Below are 24,918 nucleotides of genomic sequence, written 5' to 3'. Positions count from 1 at the left end.
AAGGATGAAAGCGTCCCCTTTCCCCAAAAAAGCTTCCTCAGTTCCACCCCAAATCACACTGTTTTTAACACTTCTAAGCTGTGGGGATCCTAGTGCCTGTGTGGGGACTGGACTGAAGCGGGGAGAGGGGAGAACTACATAAGGCACAGGGCCCGGGCCAAACAAAAGGTTGGGGGAGGGGAGGTGGCAGGGAAGGAGGGTCCAAAACACCTCAAATTTCAAGTATTAGCAACTCCATGGTCATGTTATTTCTTTCCATGGAGCCTTTGTTAATGATCTTTCCTTCTGCCCCAAATATCCTTCCTCTTGTTTGTCCTTTGACTCAGTTTGGATGTTTCCCCCTCCAGGAAGCCTGCTTTGCCCAACCACCCCTCATCTGTGTTCACTTGGCATGCTTTGCTCGCCACAATCAATACTCCTCACTCTAAATGGCCACCATCTGTTTGCTTGTCTGTCTCCCCACTGGATGAGGAAGTCAGGCTGGGGGATTAAAAGTGACTTGAAGCTTTTAGCATCCATTCAATAAATATTTATGGAGCACCTACTTCTGTGCCAGACCCTAACCTAGGCAGCTTTGATGAAGGCAGGCACGTGTGAGAAGAGAAAGATTAGAAGGATTTCAGTGAAGAGGGAACAAGGGAGGGGCATTTGTGTTGGTCAGAATTAGCTAAGTTCAGGTGCAGTAACAAATAACCCCGGAAATCTCGGTGATTTAAAACAATACAAATTATTTCTTGCACGTGAGAAGTCTGAAGTGGGTGAGCAATGTCTAACTTCATCTGCCATTCGGACATGTGGCCTTCCAGGCTTCCATGGGAGGAAGAAAGGGGGAGAGCACCATCATGGAGTCTAACTGCCTCAGCCCGGGAGTGATACCCTTCTCTTCATAGCCCTTTGGCTAGGGCTAGTCATATGACTCCACCCCAACTGTCAGGGAGGCTGGGAAATGTGGGAAACATGTGGACCATCTCTATCACAGCACCCTAGGCTGAATGAAAGTCATGTGTGTGTGAGAGGGTATTTGGGAGCAGCACATACATTTAAGGATAAAGCTGTAATGCCCAGTATGGATTCACAATAAAACCCCAGTGATGAGAATTTTGGTGTTTTGCTTTTGTTTGTTTTTTTTTAAAGATTTTATTTATTTATTTTTAGAGAGAGGGGAGGGGAAAGAGAAAGAGAGAGATAGAAACATGAATGTGTGGTTGCCTCTCATGTGCTCCGCCACTGGGGACCCAGCCTGCAACCCAGGCGAGTGCCCTAGACTAGGAATTGAACTGGCGACCCTCCGATTCGCAGGCCCGTGCTCAATCCACTGAGCTGCACCAGCCAGGGTTGCTTGTTTTCTGTGTGTGTGTGTGTGTGTGTGTGTGTGTGTGTGTGTGTGATTGGGTTTAAGTATCTTTAGATGGCTTCTTCAATTTGCCCCAGTCCCCACCCCTCTCTCCTGTTCTATACCCAACCTGCCTCCATGCCTGGCCTGAGAAGGTTCCTAATTTGAGTCCCCAGCTATGGCCTTTGTCTTTATTTTGCCTCTCAGGTGACACAGATTGTCGATTCCTACTACAGAGCTATGCTGATTACAAACCTGAGCCAGACCAGCCCTCTCGCCAAACCAGGCAAACTCAAGGCAGGGTCCTGAGCTGACCCTCAGACCCATGGCTCCACCTCAGCCACTTTGTGTCTTCCAGCAAGCCCTCCCTCTTCTCCAGGCCTCAGTTTCCCCAGGTGTCAAATGGGCTCCAGGGTCCCTGTCTACCTCCCAAGCTTGTTCTGAGATGGGGGCAGTGGAGAGGACATCTCATTTCACCTTCCAGGGTCCCCAATTCCCTTCTCTGTGGAGGTGGTCCCCTCTCAATGCTGAAAAGAGAAACCCCACAGCAGCTGAGACAGAATCGCAACCACAGAGCTCCAAAATTATCCAGATGTGTCTTTTATTATGATTAGGATGATTACCATTGAGAAGGAGAAGGTGCCTAGCAGGTTATACACAGGCCACAACAGCCAGGGCAATGTTACATATCCTCCACTCATTCATCCCACAACTACCATACAATGCAGCACCACGGGTGTCTCCACCTAAAATGCTTCCCCCAAGCAGAACACAACTGTGAGTCTGGTGCTGCCGCCCACAAAAATACCACACAAGAAGGGGAGGAGCAAGGAGGGGAGGAGCAAAGGAGGGGCAGGGCTGGGGGTAAAGTTCACATGTGGCAAATCCTGACACTCGGACTTGGGATCGAGGCCAAACTGGGGCATTACCACTTCAGCGTGGCCCCACCCTCACTGGCTGCCCCAGAAACACTCTGCCTCTCTCTGAGAATCGCTTAGAAAACACTGAAGGGTCTTCTTAGCCATGGCTAAGGCAGAGGAGCAGGCCTGCGGCTGGGGGAGGGTCTCTGGGATCTGCCCCCTTGCCACCAATGCAAAATGAAGTAATACAGATTTTTAACTCATAGGATGGCTTTCCACGTCCCTGAAGGAGGGGGGCAAGGCCAGGGGTTTGGGTGTGTGCGTACAAGGGGCTCAGGTTTATGATGAGGGACTAAGGAGGCAGAGAAGAGGTGGTCATGGAGGGCTAGGGCACACAGGGCTCAAGACATGCTTAGACCCCGAAATGGACTTTATGGAAACTGCGCTCACTCGTCCAGGGGCTCCCTGGTCCAAGCTGCCCGCCGCCCAGGGTGCTGCCGCTTCTCCTCAGGCCCCTGGCCCCTGCTCAGGTCATCCAGGAGCCCCAGCAGGAGGCTGGCTTGACTGCAGGCTCCCTGAAACCCACATCGGCCTCCCAAGGCTCTCTTGCCCGGATGCTGGCGTTTCTCAGGCATCAGCACTCCTTCCTCTTCTTCCTCTTCCTCCTTCTCTTCCCAGCTCCTTTGGGCAATGGGATCCACCAGCCGTCTTCCTGGGTGCTGCCTCTTGGTGAACGTATACCCCAGCCAGGAGGAGCGCCGGCCAGGGTGCTGCCGCTTATGCTGGGTCACATCCGCTGACCACATGGCTGCATCCTCCCGCCGGCCTGGGTGCTGCCGTTTGTGGGGCCCTGAGGCCCCTCCTTCTTCCTCCTCTTCTTCAGCTCCTTCTTCTGCCTCCTCCCTTTTGCCTGGATGCTGACGCTTAGAGAGCCGGTCAGGTTGAAAGATCTGGGACTCTGTGGAAGGAAAGAGGCCAGTGAGGGACGCTCCTGACCTCTGAGTGCCCACTCCAGGCTTCCTCCCAGTCAAAGTAAAAATTCCTGCAAAACTCACCCAGAAATTCCTGCAGAACTCACCCTGGGAGGCCTTGCATCTGCTTCCCAGGACTCACAGACACACACACACTCACGCAGACGGTCATGGCATGCTTCTGGTTCCAGTCCCAACTCCGCCACTCCCTGGCTGTGTGACCATAAGCAACTCACTTAACCTTTCTGAGCCCCAGTTTTCTTCTGTGTAAAATGAGGGATAATAACACTACCTATCTAAGAGGCTGTTAGGAAGATCAACCTCTAAGTGTGATAAGGTGTTTGAAGCTCTTAGAACAGTGAGCACCTGGTATACATACCCTCATAAGCAGTCAGCACTCAGACTCTCTCCCCAGCCCAGAATCTTCCCCACTGAAGGTGAGATATTCCTAGGACTGAGATCCAAGAGGAATGTGGTCCCAGAAAAGGGTCAACTCACAACCCTGAGGAGGGTGTGGCCCACGAGAGTTTCTGAGAACCAGGCTAGATGGTCAGATCACTCTCTCTCCTCCGCTCTGGGTTTTCCCCAGCCCTCTCCTTGGCTTCTTCTCCCCTGGGCGGCCCTCACAGACCGGCCTCTCACCTGATTCTGGATTGTCCTGGACCCCTCCCAGCTGCTGGAGGTCTTCTCGAAGGAGGAGGAGACGCTCTGCCTGGCGCAGGAGGTCGTCCAGGCCCGGGTGCTGTGCAGCCGTCGCTGCCTCCTGCTGGACCACTTCGGCCTGTGTGCGGCCTCCCGGGACACCGTGGGTCAGGGTCAGAGTCAAAGTCATGGCGAGCAGCAACCAGGGGCCAGGCATCCTGGCGTCTGGGGTCGGGAAGACAGAGAGAGCATAAGCACGCCGCGCCCCGCTTTCCTGCCCTAGCAAGTCCCCCGTGGCCAGAGTAACCATTTTAACACACCAACCAGGGAGCAGGACCGCCTGCCACCCTGGAGTGGGGGCAGCAGGAGGATCTGCCTCGGGCTCTAGGTGTCCTCACCCACTGAGATGCCTGCCCGGGCGCAGTTCTCCCTGCGGGAGCCGGGAAGCCGTGGGAACCCTGTCGCCACAGCTACTCGGTGCTCCCGGAGCTGGGGCAGCGAGCGCTGGGGTGGGCTCCGCAGAAGCGAAGCCAAGCCTGCAGCGCCGGCCCGACGGCCGCATCGCGTGCTGTTTGTCCCCAAGGTTCCCCAGGCGACATTCTTGTCCCAACGCCCCTTCGCCAACGTTCCAGTTCCAATGCGTAGATACGATTTCTATTGCTAAGATTCTATTACCAAGCGAGGAATCGAATTCTGACACTAAGATGCTAATCGCATCGTTAATCCAACGCTAAAATTCTGTTTCTAGCGCGAGTCGGAGATTGTAAGGCTAAATTCGATTCTAACGCGAAAATTTCGCTCGTGACGTCGGGATTCCCATTCGAACCCGCGGGCTCCCACGCCGACGCCTGGCTGCCTCGTTAAGCCTCGGCGTCCGGACACCGACCGGCGGCCGGCGGGGTTCGGGCGGCGAGTCTTCCGTGCGACTCGCAGGTGCCGAGAGGTGCGTGCACAGGAGCGGCCGCCACCAGCGTGCGGGCGCGGGGGAAGCGCGGGGATGCGAGCGCAGCGCCCCACCTGTGCGCAGAGGCTGCGGCCGCTCCCGGGGCGCACTGGAGCGCGGGCGCGGAGGGCCGGTTCCCGGACGCCGCGCGCATGGGGAGAGGCACGGAGGCGGTTACCTGGCGGGCGCGACCTCCGCGGGACCTGTCCGGGATCCTGGGGCTGAGAGTCCGGCGTTCGGGGGTCTGGAGGCGGTGGGTCGGGGGTCCCGCAGCGCTCGCAGGGCCCCGGACGCCGGCGCCCGCTGCTCCGCCCGGGCCCCACTTATATCCGCGCGAGGCAGCGGCGCGGGTGAGGTCAGCGGGGAGGGGTCGCGGCCACCGGGAAGGGGCGCTGACGGCAGCGGGCCCCGCGGGTACCCCGCCCGCCGGCCTGCCAGCTCCGCCGGAAATCTGGGGCTGGGGCGGGGGCGGCGGGGCGGGAGGGAGAGCGAGCTGACACACGCCGCAGGACGGGGCGCTGGTGCGGGGTCACTTCTGCACCCAGCTCGGAAGGTCTGTTGTCCAAGAAAATGCTCGTGCGGGGCAAAGCGACAGAGACATGGAGAACGGGGACACGTACAATAGAACAACATTAAAAAAACTACGGAATTTCAAAAAACATTAAAAAATAAAAATAAAAAGATAAAAGAGACATGGAGAGAATGGGAGATAAAGACGAAGACTGAGAGCTGCATACAGAAACGGAGCTACAGAGAGACGCGCACCACGCACACCAGGGAGACAGAGGCAGAGGCTGGAGGGAGGGAGGGGTAAGGAAGGGGTCAAGGGAGAGAGGGAGAAGTGAGGGGACAAGTGGGGTCTGGGCTCTGACCTTGACTGCGTCATGTCTGGCAAAGGCTTCCCACTCTCTGGGCCTCAGTTTTGTCCCCTGCACAATGCGGGTGGCTGGGGGGGGAGCGGGGGGGGGGGACTGTTCATGATGCCCAAACCAGTAGTCTGTGGGCCACCACCATTGACAGACTGTTTTGTGTCACTCTCACAGTTCTTTTAAAAAAAAAACAAAAACCTGAATAACCAACAATTTCAAAAATATTTTATTTATTTTTTGAGAGAGGGGAAGGGAGAGAGAAAGAGCGTGAGAAAGAAACATCAAGGTGAGTGAGAAACACTGGTGGGTTCCCTCTCACACGCACTGTGCCCCGCCCCGACACCGCACACCCCAGGCATGTGCTCTGCCCTGCGGGGGAATCCAACCAGCCACGTTTGGCTTTGCGGGACCACGCCCAACCAACTGAGCCACACCAGTCAGGGCTGAATAACCAACATTTAAAAACCAGGAGAACTCAGGGGAAATGTGGATTTATGACTGCTCTTGGAAAAGAGTGGACCTACACTTCCTCTCTGGCTGCCATTGGTCACCCCACTCTCCACCACTCCCTACTGTCTCCAAATGTTTGCCCAGTCACCAAGAAGGGACATTGGAGTTTGGCTCTTGGACCAGAAACCTGTTGAGGTCCACCCTACCCAAGAAAAAGAGGGGAGGGAATGTTGGGAGGAGAAAAGCATAGATGCTGAGGAGCTTGTCCCCCCAACCGCTCCCCAAAGTCACGTGATACCTTGGAGGAGAATCCTGACACATCTAGTCCTGGGCACAGCCTACAACCTGAAGCACTTAATGGCTCCCTTTTCAGTCCAGGAGATGCAGACGTTAGCCAGGCACACTCAGAGGAAACCACATTTTAGACTGAACAACATCTGTGAAGGCCTCTCCTAACTCTGGGTAATCCTAAGTGCTTTGCCTCCACATTCAATATTTCTTCAGCCAAATACTTGCACTGAGCATCTGTTGTATACCCGGACCATTCTAGTGGTCTGGCAAGGGGTTCCAGAAGTTTTTAATTATTACTCCTTCCCCTGGCAGAGTACCCAGCTGTCCCCGCACGCCCACCATCTCATTGCATCCTCACATCTCCCTGCAAGATGAACAAGGTAAAGACTACTAGGCCCACTTTGCAGATAGGGACACAGAGGCCTGGAGAGGCTGAAGGACTTGGAAGGTTAGAAGTGGAAGGGAACTTTCCGATTACCAGCTTAAAAGTCCTCTCCTCATTTTTAGATGAAGAAACTGAGGCCTGGAGAAGATGACCTGAGCAGCTTCCCAACTCCCAGGCACACTTTGTGTCCCCAAGTTCAAATGGTTGGCTGGGGTAGATTGCACCCAGGCTTGCTCTGTCCACCAGACTCCAGAATTTGAGGAATTGCCAACCTAGCTGGGTATTTAATCGGACAGACAGACCTGTTATCTTTCACATACGATGGTGAAGGTGTAAGCTGATGCAACCTCTTTGGGTGGCAACCTGAAATTTTAACAATTCCATTTCTCAGAATTCATCCTGCAGATACCCACACCTGTGCATGAGGATGTGTATAAACAGGACATTCGGTGCGACATGGTTTATAGAAGCCAGAATTGGCAACAGCCTGCATGTCTGTCCACTAGGGGGCATCTGCTTACATCGACTAAGGCCCATATACCCAATGGGGTACTATCGAAGCTTTAGAAGAATGGGCTATTCCATACATACAGATGGGGAACAAGCTCTAGGAAAAAAGTGAGAAAAGCAGAGTGGAGAGCTCTGATGTACATGTACATCTGTGTGGTGGTGCAGGAGATGGACTCGCAGGCTCTAATGCAGACTCTCTGTTGGGGTGCACAGGTACAGTGCAGGAGGAGAACTGGGGAGCCCAGGCATGGGAGGACAGTGCAGGAGGGGGTGAATTTTTTCTCTGTGAAGAATTACCTAACCACAAACCAACAAACAGCACCAAAAAAATTCTTTCTGAGGCTAAGGCTCAGAAATAGTAAATGTGGTTGGATGGAAAACCTGCCTAGTGCAGGGTGAGGTGGCTGGGTCTTCGCCCCCTGGTGTGCCCGTATCATGCATTTCTATAATCAGGGGTTTGAGTTGCCTGTTAGGAGGAGAGTTCCTAGACAGCAGAGGAGGAGGAAAGGGGGTTCCTACGGAGCTCAAGGGACCAGAGAGGATGGTAGAGGCATCTGGAGTGCCCTCAGCAAGCCAACTCTCTCCCTCCCTCCTCCCTTCTTTCCCTCGGCAAATATTCACTGAGCCGCTAGTGAGAAGAGGAACCTGTTCTAGTCATTAGGTGCTGTATTAACCATGTGTTTCTAATGCCTGACTTCTGGGGTCTTGCTGACTCTGGAGAGACTGCCAAGCCCAGAGTTGACCCACTCCTGGGGATAGTAAAGAGCTGACCTGGAAACACCTTTCGTGGGCAAACAAACCAATCCAGAGCCCACAGCCCTGCCATCTACTAGGCTATTATCTTCTTTCCCTAATCACCCAGGGCCAGGTATCAAACAACTGAGGACAGCCCGTATGCCCCAGAGCTTACTGAAATTATTAAAATTTGCCAATCCTAAACCTTCTGACCCACCTGGCCCATTCTTTCCTGCAGAAGCCACAATAAAGGCTCTTGCCCATCTCCCCCCCCCCCACTCTATGCTCTCTCTGCCTCCTGATGCTTCCCCATGTGGCCCTGTATGATGTGGTGTGCTCCCTTCTCATGCGAACTGTGGGTAATAAGCTCCCTTTCCAATAGCGGTCATCTCCTGATCAACTGGCCCCACCATGCCTAAATAATAATAAAGCATACACTTAAAACAGGGAGCTGAGAATCTGGTCATTATGTTGCATATATTTTTCTTTTTCTTTTTTTTAATTGATGAGAGAGAAAGAAACATAATTTGTTGTTCCACTTTGTTTATGCATCTATTGGCTGAATCTTGTATGTGCCCTGACCAGGAGTCAAACCCACAACTTTGGTTATGGGAATGACACTCAAACCACCTGAGCTCCCTAGCCGGGGCTATATTTCTTAACTTCTTTTTTTCTCTGACAATACAACTGTATTTGTACTGTAGTTGCTGATCAGATTTATACAGCTGTGCTTTTGAAAATAAATAATGGGATGATTTAGTGGTGAGTTCATGCACTTTTTCTAACTTCCAGTGCATACCCTTACCCCAACACACATGCAGGTGTGCACACACACACGTATCCCACTTCCTGAAGGAGGCCTGTTGAGTTTTTGGGTGGGCTCTGATGTTCTGGATTTGCCTCCTCGAGTTCTGTCTGAAAGCCCCTCTGCTCCCTGTTCAGAAATGTCCTCCAGATATTTAAGGATGTTTATCAGCTCTGAGCAACAGAAAGCCCTGAAGCAGCCCTTCCCAGCTTACCTTTTAATTTTTTATTGTATTTTGATTTCTTATTAAACTTTTTATTTTGAGATCATTATAGATTCACATGCAATTGTAGAAAATAATACAAAAATCTTGTGGGTACCTTTCGCCCAGCTTCTCCTAATGGTTCCATCTTACAAAACTACATAGTACACTGGCCCTGGTGGGTAGTTCAGTTGGTTAGAGCATCATCCTGATACACCAAGGTCGCAGGTTTGATTCCTGGTCAGGACACATACCAGAATCAACCAATGAAGGCATACCTAAGTGGAACAACAAATTGCCATCTTTTCTGTCTGTCTGTCTGTCCCATAACAATAAATAAAACATTTTAAAGAACTATATAGTACAGTTCTGACAAAGATGCAGGCATAGGTAGACACACTTTGCTTCCTCCCACAACAAAAAGGACAAAATTAAAAAAAAAAACAGAACTGACAGAAAATTGAACTGTATGGAAGTCCAACAACCAAAGAGTTAAAGAAGAAACATTCATCCAGACCGGTAGGAAGGGTAGAGACAAGCAGCCAGGGTGGGGAGGACATGTGGCAAGGTGGTGACTGGCAGACCAAGTGTCCCACATTTGTGTGTGAGATAGACCGGGCAACCCAGGGTTCCAGTGAGGGGGAATAAAGCCTCAAAACCTCTGTCTGTAAAATCCTGTGGGAGTTACAGTGGCAGGAGACACTCCCAGCCTCTCAAGAGAGTTCATTGGAGAGACCCACAGGGTCCTAGAACATGCATAAACCCACCCACCCCGGAATCAGCACCAAGAGAGCCCAATTTGCTTGTGGGTAGCAGGGGAAGTGACTGAAAGCCTCCAAGAGCCAAGGAAGTGGCATTGTTCCCTCTCAGACCTCTCCCCCACATGTGGTGCCACAACACAACCATGTGGGTGAAAACCTAAGATTCCACCCCTTGCTATGTAACAACTGTGTAGACACACAAACAATATGGCTCTAATGAAAGAACAGATCAAAGCTCCAATAATAGAAGTAAGTGATGAAGAGATAGACAACCTATCGGATGCAGAGTTCAAAACACTGGTAATCAGGATACTCACAGAAATGATTGAGTATGGTCACAAAATAGAGGAAAAAGTGAAGGCTATGCAAAGTGAAATTAAGAAAAATATACAGGGAACCAACAGTGAAGGGAAGGAAACCAGGACTCACATCAGCAATACAGAGCAGAAGGAAGAAAGAACCATTCAACCAGAATGGAATGAAGAAACAAGAATTCAAAAAAATGAGGAGAGGCTTAGGAACCTCCAGGACATCTTTAAACGTTCCAACATCCGAATCATAGGGGTGCCAGAAGGAGAAGAGGAAGAACAAGAAATTGAAAACTTATTTGAAAATATAATGAAGGAGAACTTCCCCAACCTGGCAAAGGAAATAGACTTCAAAGAAGTCTGGGAAACTCAGAGAGTCACAAAGAAGTTGGACTCAAGGAAGCACACACCAAGTCACATCACAATTACATTATCCAAGATTAAAGACAAGGAGAGAATCTTAAAAGCAGCAAGAGAAAAGGAGACAGTTACCTACAAAGGAGTTCCCATTAGACTATCAGCTGATTTATCAAAAGAAACCTTACAGGCAAGAAGGGGCTGGAAAGAAGTATTCCAAGTCATGAAAGGCAAGGACCTACATCCGAGATTGCTCTATCCAGCAAAGCTTTAATTTAGGATGAAGGGCAGTTAAAGTACTTCCCAGATAAGGTCAAGTTCAAGGAGTTCATCATCACCAAGCCCTTATTATATGAAATGTTAAAGGGACTTATCTAAGAAAAATAAGATAATAAAAATATGAACCATAAAATGACAACAAACTTACAACTATCAACAACTGAACCTAAAAACCCAAAAACAGAAACAAAAACAGACTAACCAAAAAACTAGAATGGGAACAGAATCACAGAAATAAAGAATACATGGAGGGTTATCAGCAGAGAGCAGGAGGGTAGGGATGGGAAGAATGGGGGAAAAGATACAGGGAATAAGAAGTGTAAATGGTAGGTGCAAAATAGACAGAGGGAGGTTTAGAATAGTATGGGAAATGGAGAAGCCAAAGACCTTATATATACGACCCATGGACATGAACTAAGAGGGGGGGGAATAATGGTGGGAGGGAGTGTGCAGAACGGAGGGGAATAAAGGGGAGAAAAATATAAAACAACTCTAATAGCATAATCAATAAAATATACTTTAAAAAATAAAAACCATACAGCACAATACCACAACCAGGACGCTGACACCGGTACAACCCCCTGATCTTGTTTAGACCCCCCAGCTGCACTTGCCCATAGTCCTGCCATGTGTGCACACGCGAGCACATATGCAGTTTGGTCTATGCAGCTTTATCACGTGTGGGCCGTGTATCTACCACGTGGCGGCTTTTCAGTTACAATAACAGCACCTTATCCATGGTCCGGCAGAAGCAAGCCCTGCTTGAGTGTGGTTGGTAGGGTAATAGTATGGTTGCAGTAATTTATAGTTTTAATTCAAAATTTTCACCTAAAATTTCATATGGTGTGCTTGAGTGTGATATTGTTATGTTACAGAATTACATAGTTATGACTTTGTAATAAAAGATTTTGTAATAAAAAGGGGTGGTGTTTGTGCCAGATCCTGTATAGACCCAGTTATTTCCTTTATAGTCTTCTTTTATTGTCAAAATAATACAGGTTTTCTTTTATCCAAGGTCATAAAAATCATCTCAGGAATTCAGGAAGATGAGTCCATTTTGTTTTTGCCCCTTTTCCATAGAAAGCTGCTCCAGAAATCTCTCTAATCCAGATTCCTCATTCCCCATTAAATTTGTTGATGCTGAACCCATGGAAAACTTCGCAATTCTCGTTTCAATTGCTGATTTCTTTATTCAACAAATGTTTGCAGTACGTGCCCAAGTGTTGAGCATGGTTCTAGACCCAGGGCATACAATGGTTGGGGGCGGAGTACATAATAAGTAAAAATGGGAAGGGGTCATGTTATGGGGCCTGTTGCCATGAAGAAATAGGGGTTTGAGTTTATTCTCAAGACACTGCGAAAATAAAGGGTTTAGAGCGGGGAAGAGGTGCGATCTAATTCAATCTCTCAGGCCATCCCTCTTGCTGCTTGGTGAATGATGAGTGTAAAGGGGGCAAGAGGGAATGAGCCAAGCCAAGGGAGGAGCAACCAGGAAACCCTGGTCCCTGCCTCCCTCCCCCTGTCCTGTCCACCTGTCCTCTTGGGCTCTCCTCCTGCTCTCTGGGCCTGGGTAGTGAGTGCACGCCACCGGGCTCAGCATGAGTCTGCCCTCACCCCATGCCCCTTCCCCAGTTCTCCTTGTCCCCTGCACTGTGCCTGGCTATATGCAAATGCCTCCCAAATCACCTTCTCCACAGAAAACTGCACAGTCCTCAGAAAGAGCCTCCTTCCTGGGTGAGGCGCCTGACCAGCTGCAAGCGAGAGAAAACACAGCCCTGACTGGCATAAGCGAAATTAAAAGGGAATGTGATACTGTACATACCCAACAGAACACAGGCCTAGGACTAACTGTAGGCATGGCCAAATCCTAAGGCTCAAATGACACCCTGAGGAGTCTGTCCCTTTTCTCCATCTGTTATCTTGACTTTTCTCTAGATGCTTTTGTTCTCAGGTCGACTATCCTCAAAAGTGAAGTGGCCATAGGCATCCCCAGGATCTCATTTTCCCAGCTGAGTTAACCTAAAAGCCAAAGAGTCCTTCTCTTCCCTAAAAATTCTGTGGTCAGCCCTCCTTGGCCCTGCCTGGGCCACATGCTCATTCCTGGCAGGTCCCTATGATTCAGACTGGCCAACCCTCGGGCTGGGGGTGGAATCAATCCCATCTGAGCAGCACGGACTGAGGGGCTTCTCCCAAGGCATGTTGGGGACCACCTAATAGGAAAGGAGCTGAATGCTAAGCCAGTAAAACAACACAGGCCTCCTATGTACCCACTGCGTGGATGAGGAAACCAAGAGCGAGAGAGAGGAAAGGCTTTCCTGTGTCCCTCAGTGAATTAGCAACAGCCTCATGACCAGGGTCCTACCCAGTGTCTTTTCTTCATGCTGCCTGGGTCAGGGTTTTCTCCAAAGGAGCTAAAAGTAACCAAACTCTGGCTGGAAGACTGGGTTCTACTTTTTATCCCACGTCCCATCCCCACCCCCAGGATCCAGTTCTGGTCTTGGTGGCAGTAAATTGCCATTAAGAGAGCACTGTCTTTTCTGAAAAGCTGGGGAAGCCCAACCGCAAATAACATCAGGCCCCTGAGAAATGACCCTCTAACGGAGGAATTTCAAACATTGTGATGGAAAGGGAGCGCTATTTGGGTTCCAAGGGGACTTCTGGCAGCTGCTACTTTAATTCCATGTAGGTTACCCTTGGTCACTGTCCAGCTGCCAGCAAAGAAGAGCTAACTCAGTCGATTCCCTCCAGGACCCCTAAATTCCGAACATGTTTATTGGGAGCCAGCTGCATGTAGGCAATGCAGTAGGTATCATGGAATACAGGGGAGGGCAAACCTTGCCTGGTTTCCGTGCTGCACGTAGGATCAACACCTCAGCCTGGCATTCGAGACCCTTTACCACTTGGGCACAATCTAGGCTCCTCTCCTGACAGCTCTCCCCTGACTCCATGTCCAGATCCCCCTCAATATCAACCATTGAAACTCATTTTACAAACATTCTGTGCAATTCCACGCCTCCCTTGTTTTTGCCCCTCTCCTTACCCCCTGCCACCTGTGGGCCACTCGCTCATTTTTAAAAATTTTTTATTGATTGATTAATTTTAGAGAGAGGGTGAGAGAAACATCAAGAAAGTGACCTTGGCCAGGGCCACTTACTCACTCTTATGAGCCTGCTGCAAATGCCCATTCATTCACTCATTCATTCATTCATTCATCCTTTCAGGCCTGGCTAGGTAGCTCCATTGGTTGGAGCATCATCCCAATATGACAAGGTTGCGAGTTTGATCCCTAATCAGGACACATGTAAGAATCAACCAATGAATGCAATAAATAAGTGGAACAACAAATTGGTCTCTCTCTCTTGCGCTCTCTCTCTCCCCACAACCCCCTCAAATCGAATAAAACATATAAAATTTTATCATTTCATTCATTCATTTAATAAACTTTTCCTGAGCAGCTAACGTGTTGAGGGTCACTGAGAGGATCCAGATGGGGACACTAAAGATGTTAGCAGCCTGGGAGGCTAGAAGGATGTGTCCACATAAGCTGTATGACAGTGTACTGTGTGCTCAAAGGCCCTGGGGTGGGGATGGCTTGTTGGACAAGTCTTGGAGTTGCTGTGGATGGAAGCGCATGCCAGAAGGCTTCCTCTGACCATCCTCGCTAGAATACCTGCCTGTCACACTTTCTCTTCTTTCCCAGCCTTTTGCAAGTGCAGTTGGGTGTTGCCTTATTCCTTGTTTATGATCTGCCTTCCACACCAGAATCTCAGTTTCATGTAGACTATTACTTGTCTCTTGCTGTTTATCCAGTTCCGGGTACATAGGTGACACTTAGTAAAGATTTGGCACCTATGGATAAATGCTTTCAGCCTAGAGAAAGTGAGTGCAAGTTGCCTGGCCCTGCTTTTGGGGTGAGAGGGCACAAGGGTAACCTCCCTCTATCACCTTTGGACACACATGAGAAAGTCCAGATACTTACTAGAAGGAGGAACAAACTAGGGATCAGTCTTGGAGCTGTACAAGGAAAGACCTGAGGGCCAGAGCAATCAGAGAAAGCTTCCTGGAGGCAGAGGGGCAGAAGCCAAGCCCTGAAGGATGGAGAGAGTCAAGACAAGCAGAATTGGAAGGAGATGAGCTCCAGCTGATAGAGGACCTGTTTTCATTCCCCCTCATAAGTGGAGCTGCTGGTCTCTGCCTCCCCTCCCCAGTGAGATGCCAGGCAGAGTCTGCCCCTGTCTGGGCTCAGGGCCAGAGAAGGCTTCCACAGCCATGAGCCCCCACCAACCCAGACCCTGTGCCCCCAGGAGGTCTTACATTCATGATGAGAGGCCAATTGCAGTTCTTTGTGGTTCAGATTGCTTCCAAAGAGCAATTTTCTGCGCAGCTGGAGATTACTAAGAGGAGATCGTGCTCAGGGAGGGCACTGGGGGCTGTGGGGATGCTGCCATCCCACAGGGCTGGTGTGGACCTGGATGCACAGGAGCCAGCTCTGGAGTGTGTTGTCTGGTATGTTCAGCTGCCATGGACATGGGCACAAATGCATTTGTGCACATATCTCTGCATGTATGTACATACGTATGGTTGTATGCGTGGTGTGCACTTGTGTGTACATATACACATGTGTATATGCATTGTGGGTCCATGTCTATATGGTGTGAATGTGTGTTTGTGCCCAGATTAACAGCCAATATGTACATGTGTGGCACTTGCACCTGTGGTTTAACTGGGGGCAAATGATCTCGCGATCATCTTCCCTCCGTTTGGTCACTGGCGACCCTGTCTAATAAGGAAACATGGCTTTAGATCTGACGTTCTGCTCATGAATAGGACATCCTGGCTGCCTCCTTCAAAACTTACCTGTTTACTCTTCCATTCTGTGCTCTCTGCTAAGTTACTCTGTTGAATTAACATGTGTTACTATACGAGAAGGAATCTCCTTAAGGACAGAGTGTGTGTTCATCTTCCAAAGAGCTTAGCACACAGTGGGAGCTGAGGAAAAGGTGAGCACTGGAGAAGGACCACAGAGAAGGACTCGGGTAGAGAAACCAGCTCCTAGGTGCCCTGAACACGTTTCCTCCCTTAACTCACTCATCCCTGTGTTGTCAGAATGACGCTGCCTATTTAAAGAAACAAAGGTATGTATCATAGAGTTATACACTCGAAACCTATATAGTCTTACTAACCAATGTCCCCCCAATAAATTCATTTTAAAAATAATAATAAATAAGTTTTATATTCAATTACCAAAAAGAAAGAAAGAAAGAAAGAAAGAAAGAAAGAAAGAAACGAAGGCTCAGAGAGGTAAAGTGTTTATTCAAAGACACAGAGCCAGGAAGTGAAAGAACTTACTTGGATTTGAGCTCTAGTATGTTTTTCCAAAGCTTTTTCCACTCTACCCCACTGGAAGAGAATATGCCCAGATGAGAACAGCTAACATGTTAGGATGGTGATGAATACAGAAAATTTTCTTCCTTTTGTGAAATTCTCTTCATAGTTTTTGGTTATATCTTCTCACTAAATTAAAGAACTTTTAAAAATAAAATTTGTATTTTTAATAGAAAGTGTTTCAGAGGCATAATAAATACCCGAAGTCACCCTGCAACACGGTATCTGATGTCTCAAAGCCCATAATAGAGAAAATGAGACTCTGGGTTTTGAGATATCATGAAGCTTATCTGTGGATCATCTCCAGAGGATATGTGCTAATTCTGATGAGGACAGAAGTACTTTGTGTGAGCCGGGGCCGGGGCTGGGGCCGGGGCGAGTGACAGACCGCTTTCCGCCTGTGAGCCACAATCACTGGCGGATCAGACACCTCCTCATCCATCAGGCCCGCTAGAGATAACAAACCCCCACCCCTGGTGTCGCCTCTCTTATTACAGGAGAAAAATGAGAACTAACTCCAAATCGCCTCAGTCATTTGGGTGCATTTATCTCATTGTCAGCCACAAGCAGCCTCTATCCCAATGTTCCGAGCTAATTAGAGCTTGTCCTCAGAATCCATGTAGCCCACACTCTGAGTATTGCAAGTGGGGAAGTAGGTGTTAATCTGCTGCTAACACTGGGCCACGAGTCAGGGTGCCGACAGGTGCGGGAGAGGGACCCAGTGGGTGCTGACAGAGACCTTCAGTTTGGCCCACCAGGACACCCGCTGCCCCTCCTGAGAGTCCAAATATTCTTTCCTATTGCCCCATGAGAACCCACTTTGGACCCTGGAGTGGACACCGTAGTCCTTTGGCTGCCTGCACCTGCTTCTGACTCCCAGTCAGCAGCAGCTCCCCTCTTTCCTTCTGGGGAATTAGCTTATCGCTGCCCTGTGGCCTTGAGGGGATGCCTGTCACTCTGCCCCACCTCCCAGAACGAGGGGTCAGCGTATGGCCCAAGTTTGACCTATGGAACATGCTCTCTCCTGGGACTTTGGCTCTCGGGTGGAGAGATGCCAGAGTCGTTGGAGGGACATTTGTGTCGGTAGCGGCAACAGCAGTGGGACGAGATGGTTGAAAAGTCCCTGCTGCCTGGACTCTTGCAAGGCCTCGCTGTTGGCCTTGAGCTGTTGGTCCTCCTGTGGAGCAGTCAGTCCACCTTTCAGCCAAGTGAGCTTGAGGTGGGTTCTGTCAACACAGGTTGCCCTGTGGGGCTGCAGGACATTTGGGAGCACAAAACAAACACAATATAAACAACGAGAAGACAATTACGTGTCCAAACACATAGCACCAATGATGTGTTATGTAGGAAGATACCTTTAGGGACTGGAGACATCTAGTCAGATTTGAAGTGGGGCTGATCGGAACCCTAAAGAATGGGTAACATTACAAAAGCTGGAGAAGAGGGGCGGGGAAGGCTCTCAGGAGGGGACGCCATGTGCGGTGGAGAGGTGGGGCTGCCCAAGTGTAAGACCCCTTCCCTGCCCGTGCACCCACCCAGCACGCTATTTCTGACACCTCCATTGTTGCTCAGCCAGGATTCACTTGTGGGCACGGATCTAGGTCGTGGATTCTGAGGGGAGAGATCACAAGTAAGGGTTTCTCTTAACTCTAGCCCACAGCTGGGGCAGAGAAGTGGGCCAGAGCCATCTACAATATCACAAGCATCCCGGGTCTGTCCATGCTAAAGGCCAGAACTGGGCACATCTCCAGGGCTACTCTGAGGACCCAGCTGGCTGCAGCAAATAGATTTTCCTTTATTGGTTTTGGGGCCAGAGAGCTATTCAGGACAGTCACGAATGATGCTCCGATAAGCAAGGGCTTCTGAGGATAGAGGCAGGGCCACAGAGAGGACTCTGGAATCTCACAGACCTGGCTCCACTCCTGGGCCTGCCACTTCTTTGATATGTGACTGTGGGCAGCCAATGTCACCTCTGAACCAGAGGGGCAGTAAAATGAACCTCACAGGGTGTTATAAAGAAATACAGGTTGTGCCTGGCATCATGCCTGCCTGAAACAGAGCAAGTCTGGTAAATGACAGCTTTTTATTTTCTGACTTTTCTCCAATGGGCACTTTGGTCATCAGAAACAAATATAGTTAATAAAAAAATAAAACAACAAAAGTGTGCCTGCTTATGGTGTGGGGAGAAAGAGTGCATTGGTGAGAGTCTTGCCAGGAAATGCATGGCATCCTCAAACTGGGTAGTTTGAGGATTATTAATAAAAGGGCTATTCATGTGAGTATGGGCAGAGTGCACAGGGGTAGTGATGCACCCAGGGAAAGTGAGAGGAGAACTGTTGGCACCTCTCGGCCTAAAGGGGTGGCAGTTACCAGAACCCAGAGTAAGAGGGGGCTGGATAGAAAGGGTCTTCACAGAAGCGAAGACCTTCAGTTGAAACACCCTGCAGAGAAGGAGCCCGGGGGTTGAATACTACAGCCCCTTTTTTCTCCCACCCTCTGATCTCCTCTGAGACTCACATTGGCAGAACCCAACAGAAACTCAGGGGCCCAGGGAGCCATTGAAAAAGGTTATCTTCCGCCTTGGCTGGTGTAGCTCAGTGGATTGAGCGCAGGCCTGTGAACCACGCAATCGCGGTTCGATTCCCAGTCAGGGCACATGCCTGGGTTGCAGGCCAGTTCCCAGCAGGGGACACACGAGAGGTAACCATACATTGATATTTCTCTCCTTCCCTTCCTCTCTAAAGATAAATAAGTAAATAAAAATTTTAAAAAAAGAAAAAGGTTATCTTCCCAGGCCTGAACCAGGGTGGGAATGGTGGAAGACTAGATCAGGAGGGTCAGATAGCTCTACCACAAGGGATCTCTAAAGGCCCTGTTTATAACAAACTTGAACACCGTTTCCTGTGAACATGCTTTCAAGCCCCCCCTGCCATAGTCTAGGCCCAGCAATTATAACCAGCGTTCCACAACACAGAGAGAGGGATGCAGTGATGATAACCTTCTGATGAACAAGCTTGACCTTTTCAGATTCACCGCCTGGGGTGGGCATGGGACATTAACACACTGTTCACTCTAAGGGGACGGGTGTGGCTGGATGACGTGTGACAGTACTGATGATACACTTCATACTGAAGGTGCCCCATGATTGATGAGCTGATGAGTTCAACAGAGAAATTACAAGAAATTAAAAACAAAGCTTAATAAATGTTAGCTGGAGTCGTGCAGAGAGAAGCCCTCCCCACACTGTTACCGACAGTCATTTTTCAGTTGTTATCCAGAGAAGTTGCAAATACATTCACCGCTGCCGTCAGGATGATGGGAGTGTGGGTTTCAAGCCTGCTCTACAAAGTCCTAACACACTCACTCTGGGCTGAGTGCTGGGCTGCCTTGGCTGGGTCATAAGTACCAGGCTGGTAGAGGCCAGGGTTGCCATCTCCTAAGATGGAATAGAGTGAGCAAGAAGTGGGGAGCTGGGAAGTTGGTGAAAATGTCACACATTCAGCACCTGAGGCTCAGAGAGGTGGAGTGACTTACCGAGGATGGCACATCCCCAAAGTGGTAGAGCTGGATTTGAATCCAGGTTTATCTGAATCTAAAGTTCAGTCTCTTTCAGCTATATGCTCTAAAGCCTGAGAGAGGGGCCTCTATTTCATGCATATTTAAGTGGTTTCCAGCACTTCATCATTGTTAGCAATGCTACAATGAACATCTCCAGGTTTTAGATTGTTTTCAGCACAAATTCTCAGAAGTGAAATTAATGGTCAGGGTATGTCTTAGTCTTTTCAGGCTGCTATACTAAAACACCACAGACTGGGTAGCTTATAAATAACAGAAATTTATTGCACACTGTTCTGGAGGCTGGCAGTCTGAGATCCTGGTGCCAGCGTGGTCAGGTGAGGGTGCTCTTCCAGATCTTGGACTTTTCACTGTGTTCGTTCACACATGATGGAAAGAGCTCTGCAGGGGTCTCTTTTACAAGAGCACTAATCCCATTCAGGAGAGCTCCACCCTCATGGCCTAATCACCTCTCAAAGGCCCCACCTTCTAATACCCTCACATTGAAAATTAGGATTTCAACATAAGAATTTGGAGGGAGGCGAGACAAACACTCAGACCATAGCAAGGTGTATGAGTGTCCATTCATCCAACAGCTATTTCTCATCACTTCCACTGCTATCAGGCTGGTTCATACTCTCATTACTACACACCTGGTTGTCTTCAGAGATCTCTTAACTGGACATACTACCTCCCTACTTCCTCCAGTGGTAATCAAGAATTGGTCCCAAGTCTTCACCCCTTCCTACAGCCACACCCTTGCCACGACTTCATTGTGGATGGAATGGATTTCCCTGCCCCTTAACTTTGGCCAATGGAATGGAGCAAAAGTGGGCCAGTTCCAGATTTGAGACTTGCCTTCTTGTGCCTCTGCAACTGCTATGAGGACATGCCTCTACTCACCCACTGCTCCTGGGAGAAGGATTAGAGACCTGTGGACCAGAACCATCCCTACTGCACACCTGTGAGAATAAACAGTCATGTCTTAAGCCACTGAGTTTTGGGGTGGTTTGTTATGCAGCATTATTGTGGCAATAGCTAACAGATATACCCACTTGTGAACTATCCTCCATTTACTGCCAGAATTATTTTTAATCTTTTCTTTTATGTAACTTGTGCTTTGTGTGCCATAATGTTTTACCATTAATCTGCCTAGCCACACCAAAGCCTTGCCATTCCTGTCCCAGGACCCCAGGAGTGAGTTGAGAGTATCAGACAATAGGTGGCTAATCTGACCACATTATGCCAAGATCTCTTCCAAGTTCATTAGGGTTGACCACGCCAGCATGGCCCACAAAGAGAAAGTAGAAGAAGCCTGAAACCCTCACCAGAAGGAGAAGAGGATGAGCCAGTTCCCAGCACTTGCCAGATCTCATTTTCCCCTCCCAAATATCTCACCGTGGGCCTCACTGTCCCCATTCACTCAGCAGCAAACAGAAGCTCAGAGAAGTGTGGAGACTTGCCCAAAGGGTTGCAAGGTGAGGATGTGGCAGCAGTGGGATTGAAACAGTGGTTGGTCTGTTGTCAAAGTAGTTCGGGCCCTCCACGCCCCGGCTGGCCTGACCCTGGCTTGTCAGATGGGACCTATACCTCTGACAACCCCCTCTGCATTTTGTTGGCCCACAGATATGGCTACATACCAGCTGCAGGACTTCAGGCAATTAACAACACTTCTCTGGGCTTCCAGATTGTAACCTCTGCAGGGGCAGGGACTTCCTTTTGCTCATTGCTCTGTCCCTTTATCTGGAATAGCCAGTACTTAATAGGCGCTCAGTGAACAAACGAAGAGGTCTATTGCCCCTCTATTCATCAGAACAACAGGATGTTTTCCATGGAGCACTGGACAAGATGGTGCTTGAATTTGGAGGCTATTTCTAAAATATATTTTGTTGATTATGCCATTACGGTTGTCCCATTTTCCTCCCTTCATTCCTTTCCACCCTGCATACCCCCTCCCCCAACTACCCCTCTTTAGTTCATGTGCATGTGCCATAAGTTCTTTAGCTTATACATTTCCCACACTACTCTTGCCCTCCCCCATCATTCTCCCCACCATCTATGCCACTTATTCTCTGTACCTTCACTCCCCTCTTTCCCACTCCTACTCCCCTGTTGCTAACCCTTCATGTGACCTCCATTTCTGTGGCTCTGCTCCTGATCTAGCTGTCTGCTTAGTTTGCTTTTGTTTTAGGTGTGGTTGTTAATAACTGTGAGTTTGCTGTCCTTTCACTGTTCATGTTTTTTATCTTCTTTTTCTTAGATAAGTCCCTTTAACATTTCCTATAATAAGAGCTTGGTGATGAGGAACTCCTTGAACTTGACCTTATCTGGGAAGCACTTTATCTGCCCTTTCATTCTAAATGAAAGCTTTGCTGGATAGAGCAATCTTGGATGTAGGTCTTTGGATTTCATGACTTGGAATACTCCCTTCCAGCCCCTTCTTGCCTGGAAGTTCTCTTTTGAGAAATCCACTGACAGTCTGATGGGCACTCCTTTGTAGGTGACTGTCCCCTTATCTCTTGCTGCATCTAGGATTCTCTCCTTCATTTTAATCTTGGCTAATGTAATGATGATGTGCCTTGGTGTGTTCCTCCTTGGGTCCAACTTCTTTGGGACTCTCTGAGCTTCCTGGATTTCCTGGAAGTCTATTGCCTTTGCCAGATTGGGGAAGTTCTCCTTCATTATTTGTTCAAATAAGTTTTCCACTTGTTGTTCTTCCTCTTCCTCTTCTGGTACCCCTATAATTCGGATGTTGGAACCTTTAAAGATGTCTTGGAGATTCCTAAGCCTCTCCTCATTTTTTTGAATTCTCATTTCTTCATTCTTTCCTGTTTGGTCATTTCTTTCTTCCTTCTGGTCCACTCCATCAATTTGAGTCCCAGTTTTCCTTCCATCACTATTGGTTTCCCGTGCATTTTCCTTCATTTCCCTTAGTGTAGCCTTCATTTTTCATGTAATTTGCAACCAAAATCAGCCAGTTCTATGAACATCCTGATCATCAGTATTTTTAACTGTGCATCCGATAGGTTGGCTATCTCTTGTTTGCTTAGGAGTATTAGCTCTGGGGCTTTGATCTGTTCTATTTGAGCCATAATGTTTTGGTCTGTTCATGCCTGTTACATATGAGGGGCAGAGCCTTAGGTGTTCACCAGGGCTGGTCAACCCAGTCTCTGGGTTGTGATGCTGTATGTGGGGGCGGGATCGGAGAGGGAGCAGTGGCATTCATTCTGCTCTCTCTCAGATTTTGGTCCCTTCTGCTGCTTCCCACAAGCAAATTGGGCCCTTCTGATGCTGGTTCCTGGGTGGGTGGGCTTGTGTACATTCTAGGACCCTGTGGGTCTTTCCAACGACTCTCCTGTGAGGCTGGGAACCTTTCCTGGCACCTCAACCCCAAAAGTTTTTCCAATCGGTTCTTTTAGGCTTTATTTCCTATCACTGGGGCCCTGGGTTGCGTGATCTATCTCACTGCCTGTTTTTTGCCTGGTTTATCTGCATGTGAACATGTGCCTATTGTCAGCTAACTGCCTTGTGCGTCTCACTTGTTTTGCTCCATTCCTCCCCGCACCCGGTTCTGCTAGCCACCACCTCTTCCTGCCGGGACCCCTCTCCACTGCTGCCGACTCTGTCCCTCTTACCAGTCTGGATGAATGGTTTGTTGTTGTCGGACTTCAGTACAGTTCAATTTTCTGTCTGCTCTGGTTGTGTTTTTGTTTCTAAATCTTTGTTGTCCTTAAATTTGGTTGTGCAAGGAGGTACAGTATTTCCACCTACTCCTCCATCTTGGCCAGACATCCCTGGAGGCTATTTTCATGGCCCATGATTATAGGGAGCCCTGGGACTCAGGCTGGTCTGATACTGGCCCAGCTGCATCACAGGAAAAGTGGTTTATTCACCCCTCAGTTTCTCTTCTATCATATTGACCTTATTGTAGTGCCTACCTCAGGGATTTGGTAGGGATCGATTGAGATGTATGTGTAAAGTGTCTGCTCATTACACAATCAGTGCTCAATACACAAGGTACTGTTATCTGGACTAATGGTGAATGTTTAGACTAACCAACCAGCAGAAGAGGTGACAGATGAGAAGCCTCCACAGGGGGGCTTTGGAGAGAAAAGTCTCTGTCTCCATCCTGGTCACAGGGGGCAGTAGGAGAGCAGGTGTCCTGCTGTGGGTAAATGGAGTGGGGGATGGGATGAGAGCTGATTTCTGGTTGCTTTAGTTCTGCCCCAAATTAAGTGCCTGCTGAACTGTCCTTGGAAAGGAGGGAGGCAGAGGTGGCAGGCACTTATAATGAGCAGAGAGCTCGTCCAGGCAGGGCTGGCCATCGATCCTGTGGCTTCTGACTCACTCCAGCATCAAGGGGGCAGCGCAGGGAGCATGTGTGTCCCCAGGAGCTGCATACAGAGTTCAGGTGTCAAAGTAGACCCAGGAGTGGATTTGGAGGGTGGCAGGGGAGATGGCCAGAGTGCTCCCCAACCTGTGCCCAGCCGCGAGGGAGGGCAGCAGTTATATTATGAGAAGCACCACCCAGAAGGGGGGAGTCTTCTCAAGATTCCCATAGCAAGATTGAAGCTCAGAGAGGGAAAGTAACTTGCTCAAGGTCACACAACTGGCATAAAAGACTCAATTTGCAGGCTAAAAGCCAAATATGCAAAATTGTGACTTTCTAGATCGAAACTTCATTTCTATACCAAGAAGAACTCCATTTCTGCCAAGAGATAGAAACTTAACTCGATCATTTCAGAATCTCCCCATCCTTACTATTCAGTCCCCATCTGTGCTGGTTTTCTGTTGTTTCATAAACTAGTGGCTTAAAACAATGACAATCTATTACTCTCTTGGACAGTTCTGGGGGCTGAAGGGTTCGGCTAGGTGGTTCTTGCTCAGGGTGTCCTATGTGTTGCAGTCAGACAGTGGCTGAGGTTGGAGGTGTCTCAAAGGCCTCCCAAGTCAGCCTCTGCTGTTGGCTCTTGGTTGGGGCCCCTCTGGGCCTGTGGCCTAGAACACCCGTACGCAGCCTTTCCAAGTCACCTGGCTCCCTAACATCGGGGCGGCTTCATTCTAACAGCAAGTGATCCAAAAGCATCAGGCCTAAGTTGTGTCACCTTCTACAATGGCCTTGGGAGTCACACAGCATCCTCTTGCTGTGGGCGCCCGTGACACTCAGTGGGAGGGGACATAAGTCCTACCTCTCAATGAAAAGAGCATCAACATCTCTTGGCAATGTGAGCCTGTGGGATGGGACGGCTCATGGCCACCGGGCAAATACAATCTGCC

The 24,918-nt window shown here is 49.2% G+C and overlaps 1 protein-coding gene across 1 annotated transcript; it reads right to left on the bottom strand.

Moving 5' to 3' along the window:
* Nucleotides 1-1,928: 1,928 nt before the first annotated feature.
* On the bottom strand, nucleotides 1,929-5,036 carry TRH (thyrotropin releasing hormone). Its single transcript, XM_037051111.1, has 3 exons — nucleotides 4,928-5,036; nucleotides 3,807-4,031; nucleotides 1,929-3,151 (listed from the first exon to the last, which is right to left on the bottom strand). Exons 2-3 carry the CDS (start codon nucleotides 4,021-4,023, stop codon nucleotides 2,640-2,642), a joined length of 729 nt encoding a protein of 242 aa, XP_036907006.1. The 5' UTR covers nucleotides 4,024-4,031; nucleotides 4,928-5,036; the 3' UTR covers nucleotides 1,929-2,639.
* Between the last annotated feature and the right edge of the window lie 19,882 nt (nucleotides 5,037-24,918).

This window comes from Sturnira hondurensis, unplaced genomic scaffold (genome assembly GCF_014824575.4).
Source record: "Sturnira hondurensis isolate 20B ecotype Veracruz unplaced genomic scaffold, ASM1482457v3 Scaffold0000867, whole genome shotgun sequence".
Lineage (NCBI taxonomy): Eukaryota > Metazoa > Chordata > Mammalia > Chiroptera > Phyllostomidae > Sturnira > Sturnira hondurensis.
This window is presented reverse-complemented; position numbering and strand designations above follow the sequence as displayed.

What these genes read in the sequence shown, in the direction of transcription:
- TRH (XM_037051111.1), bottom strand. Translation starts at nt 4,023, where the DNA reads ATGCCTGGCCCCTGGTTGCTGCTCGCCATGACTTTGACTCTGACCCTG. An exon ending in CCAGGACAATCCAGAATCAG is followed by an intron (nt 3,152 to 3,806) that starts GTGAGAGGCCGG and finishes TTCCTTCCACAG; the next exon opens with AGTCCCAGATCTTTCAACCT.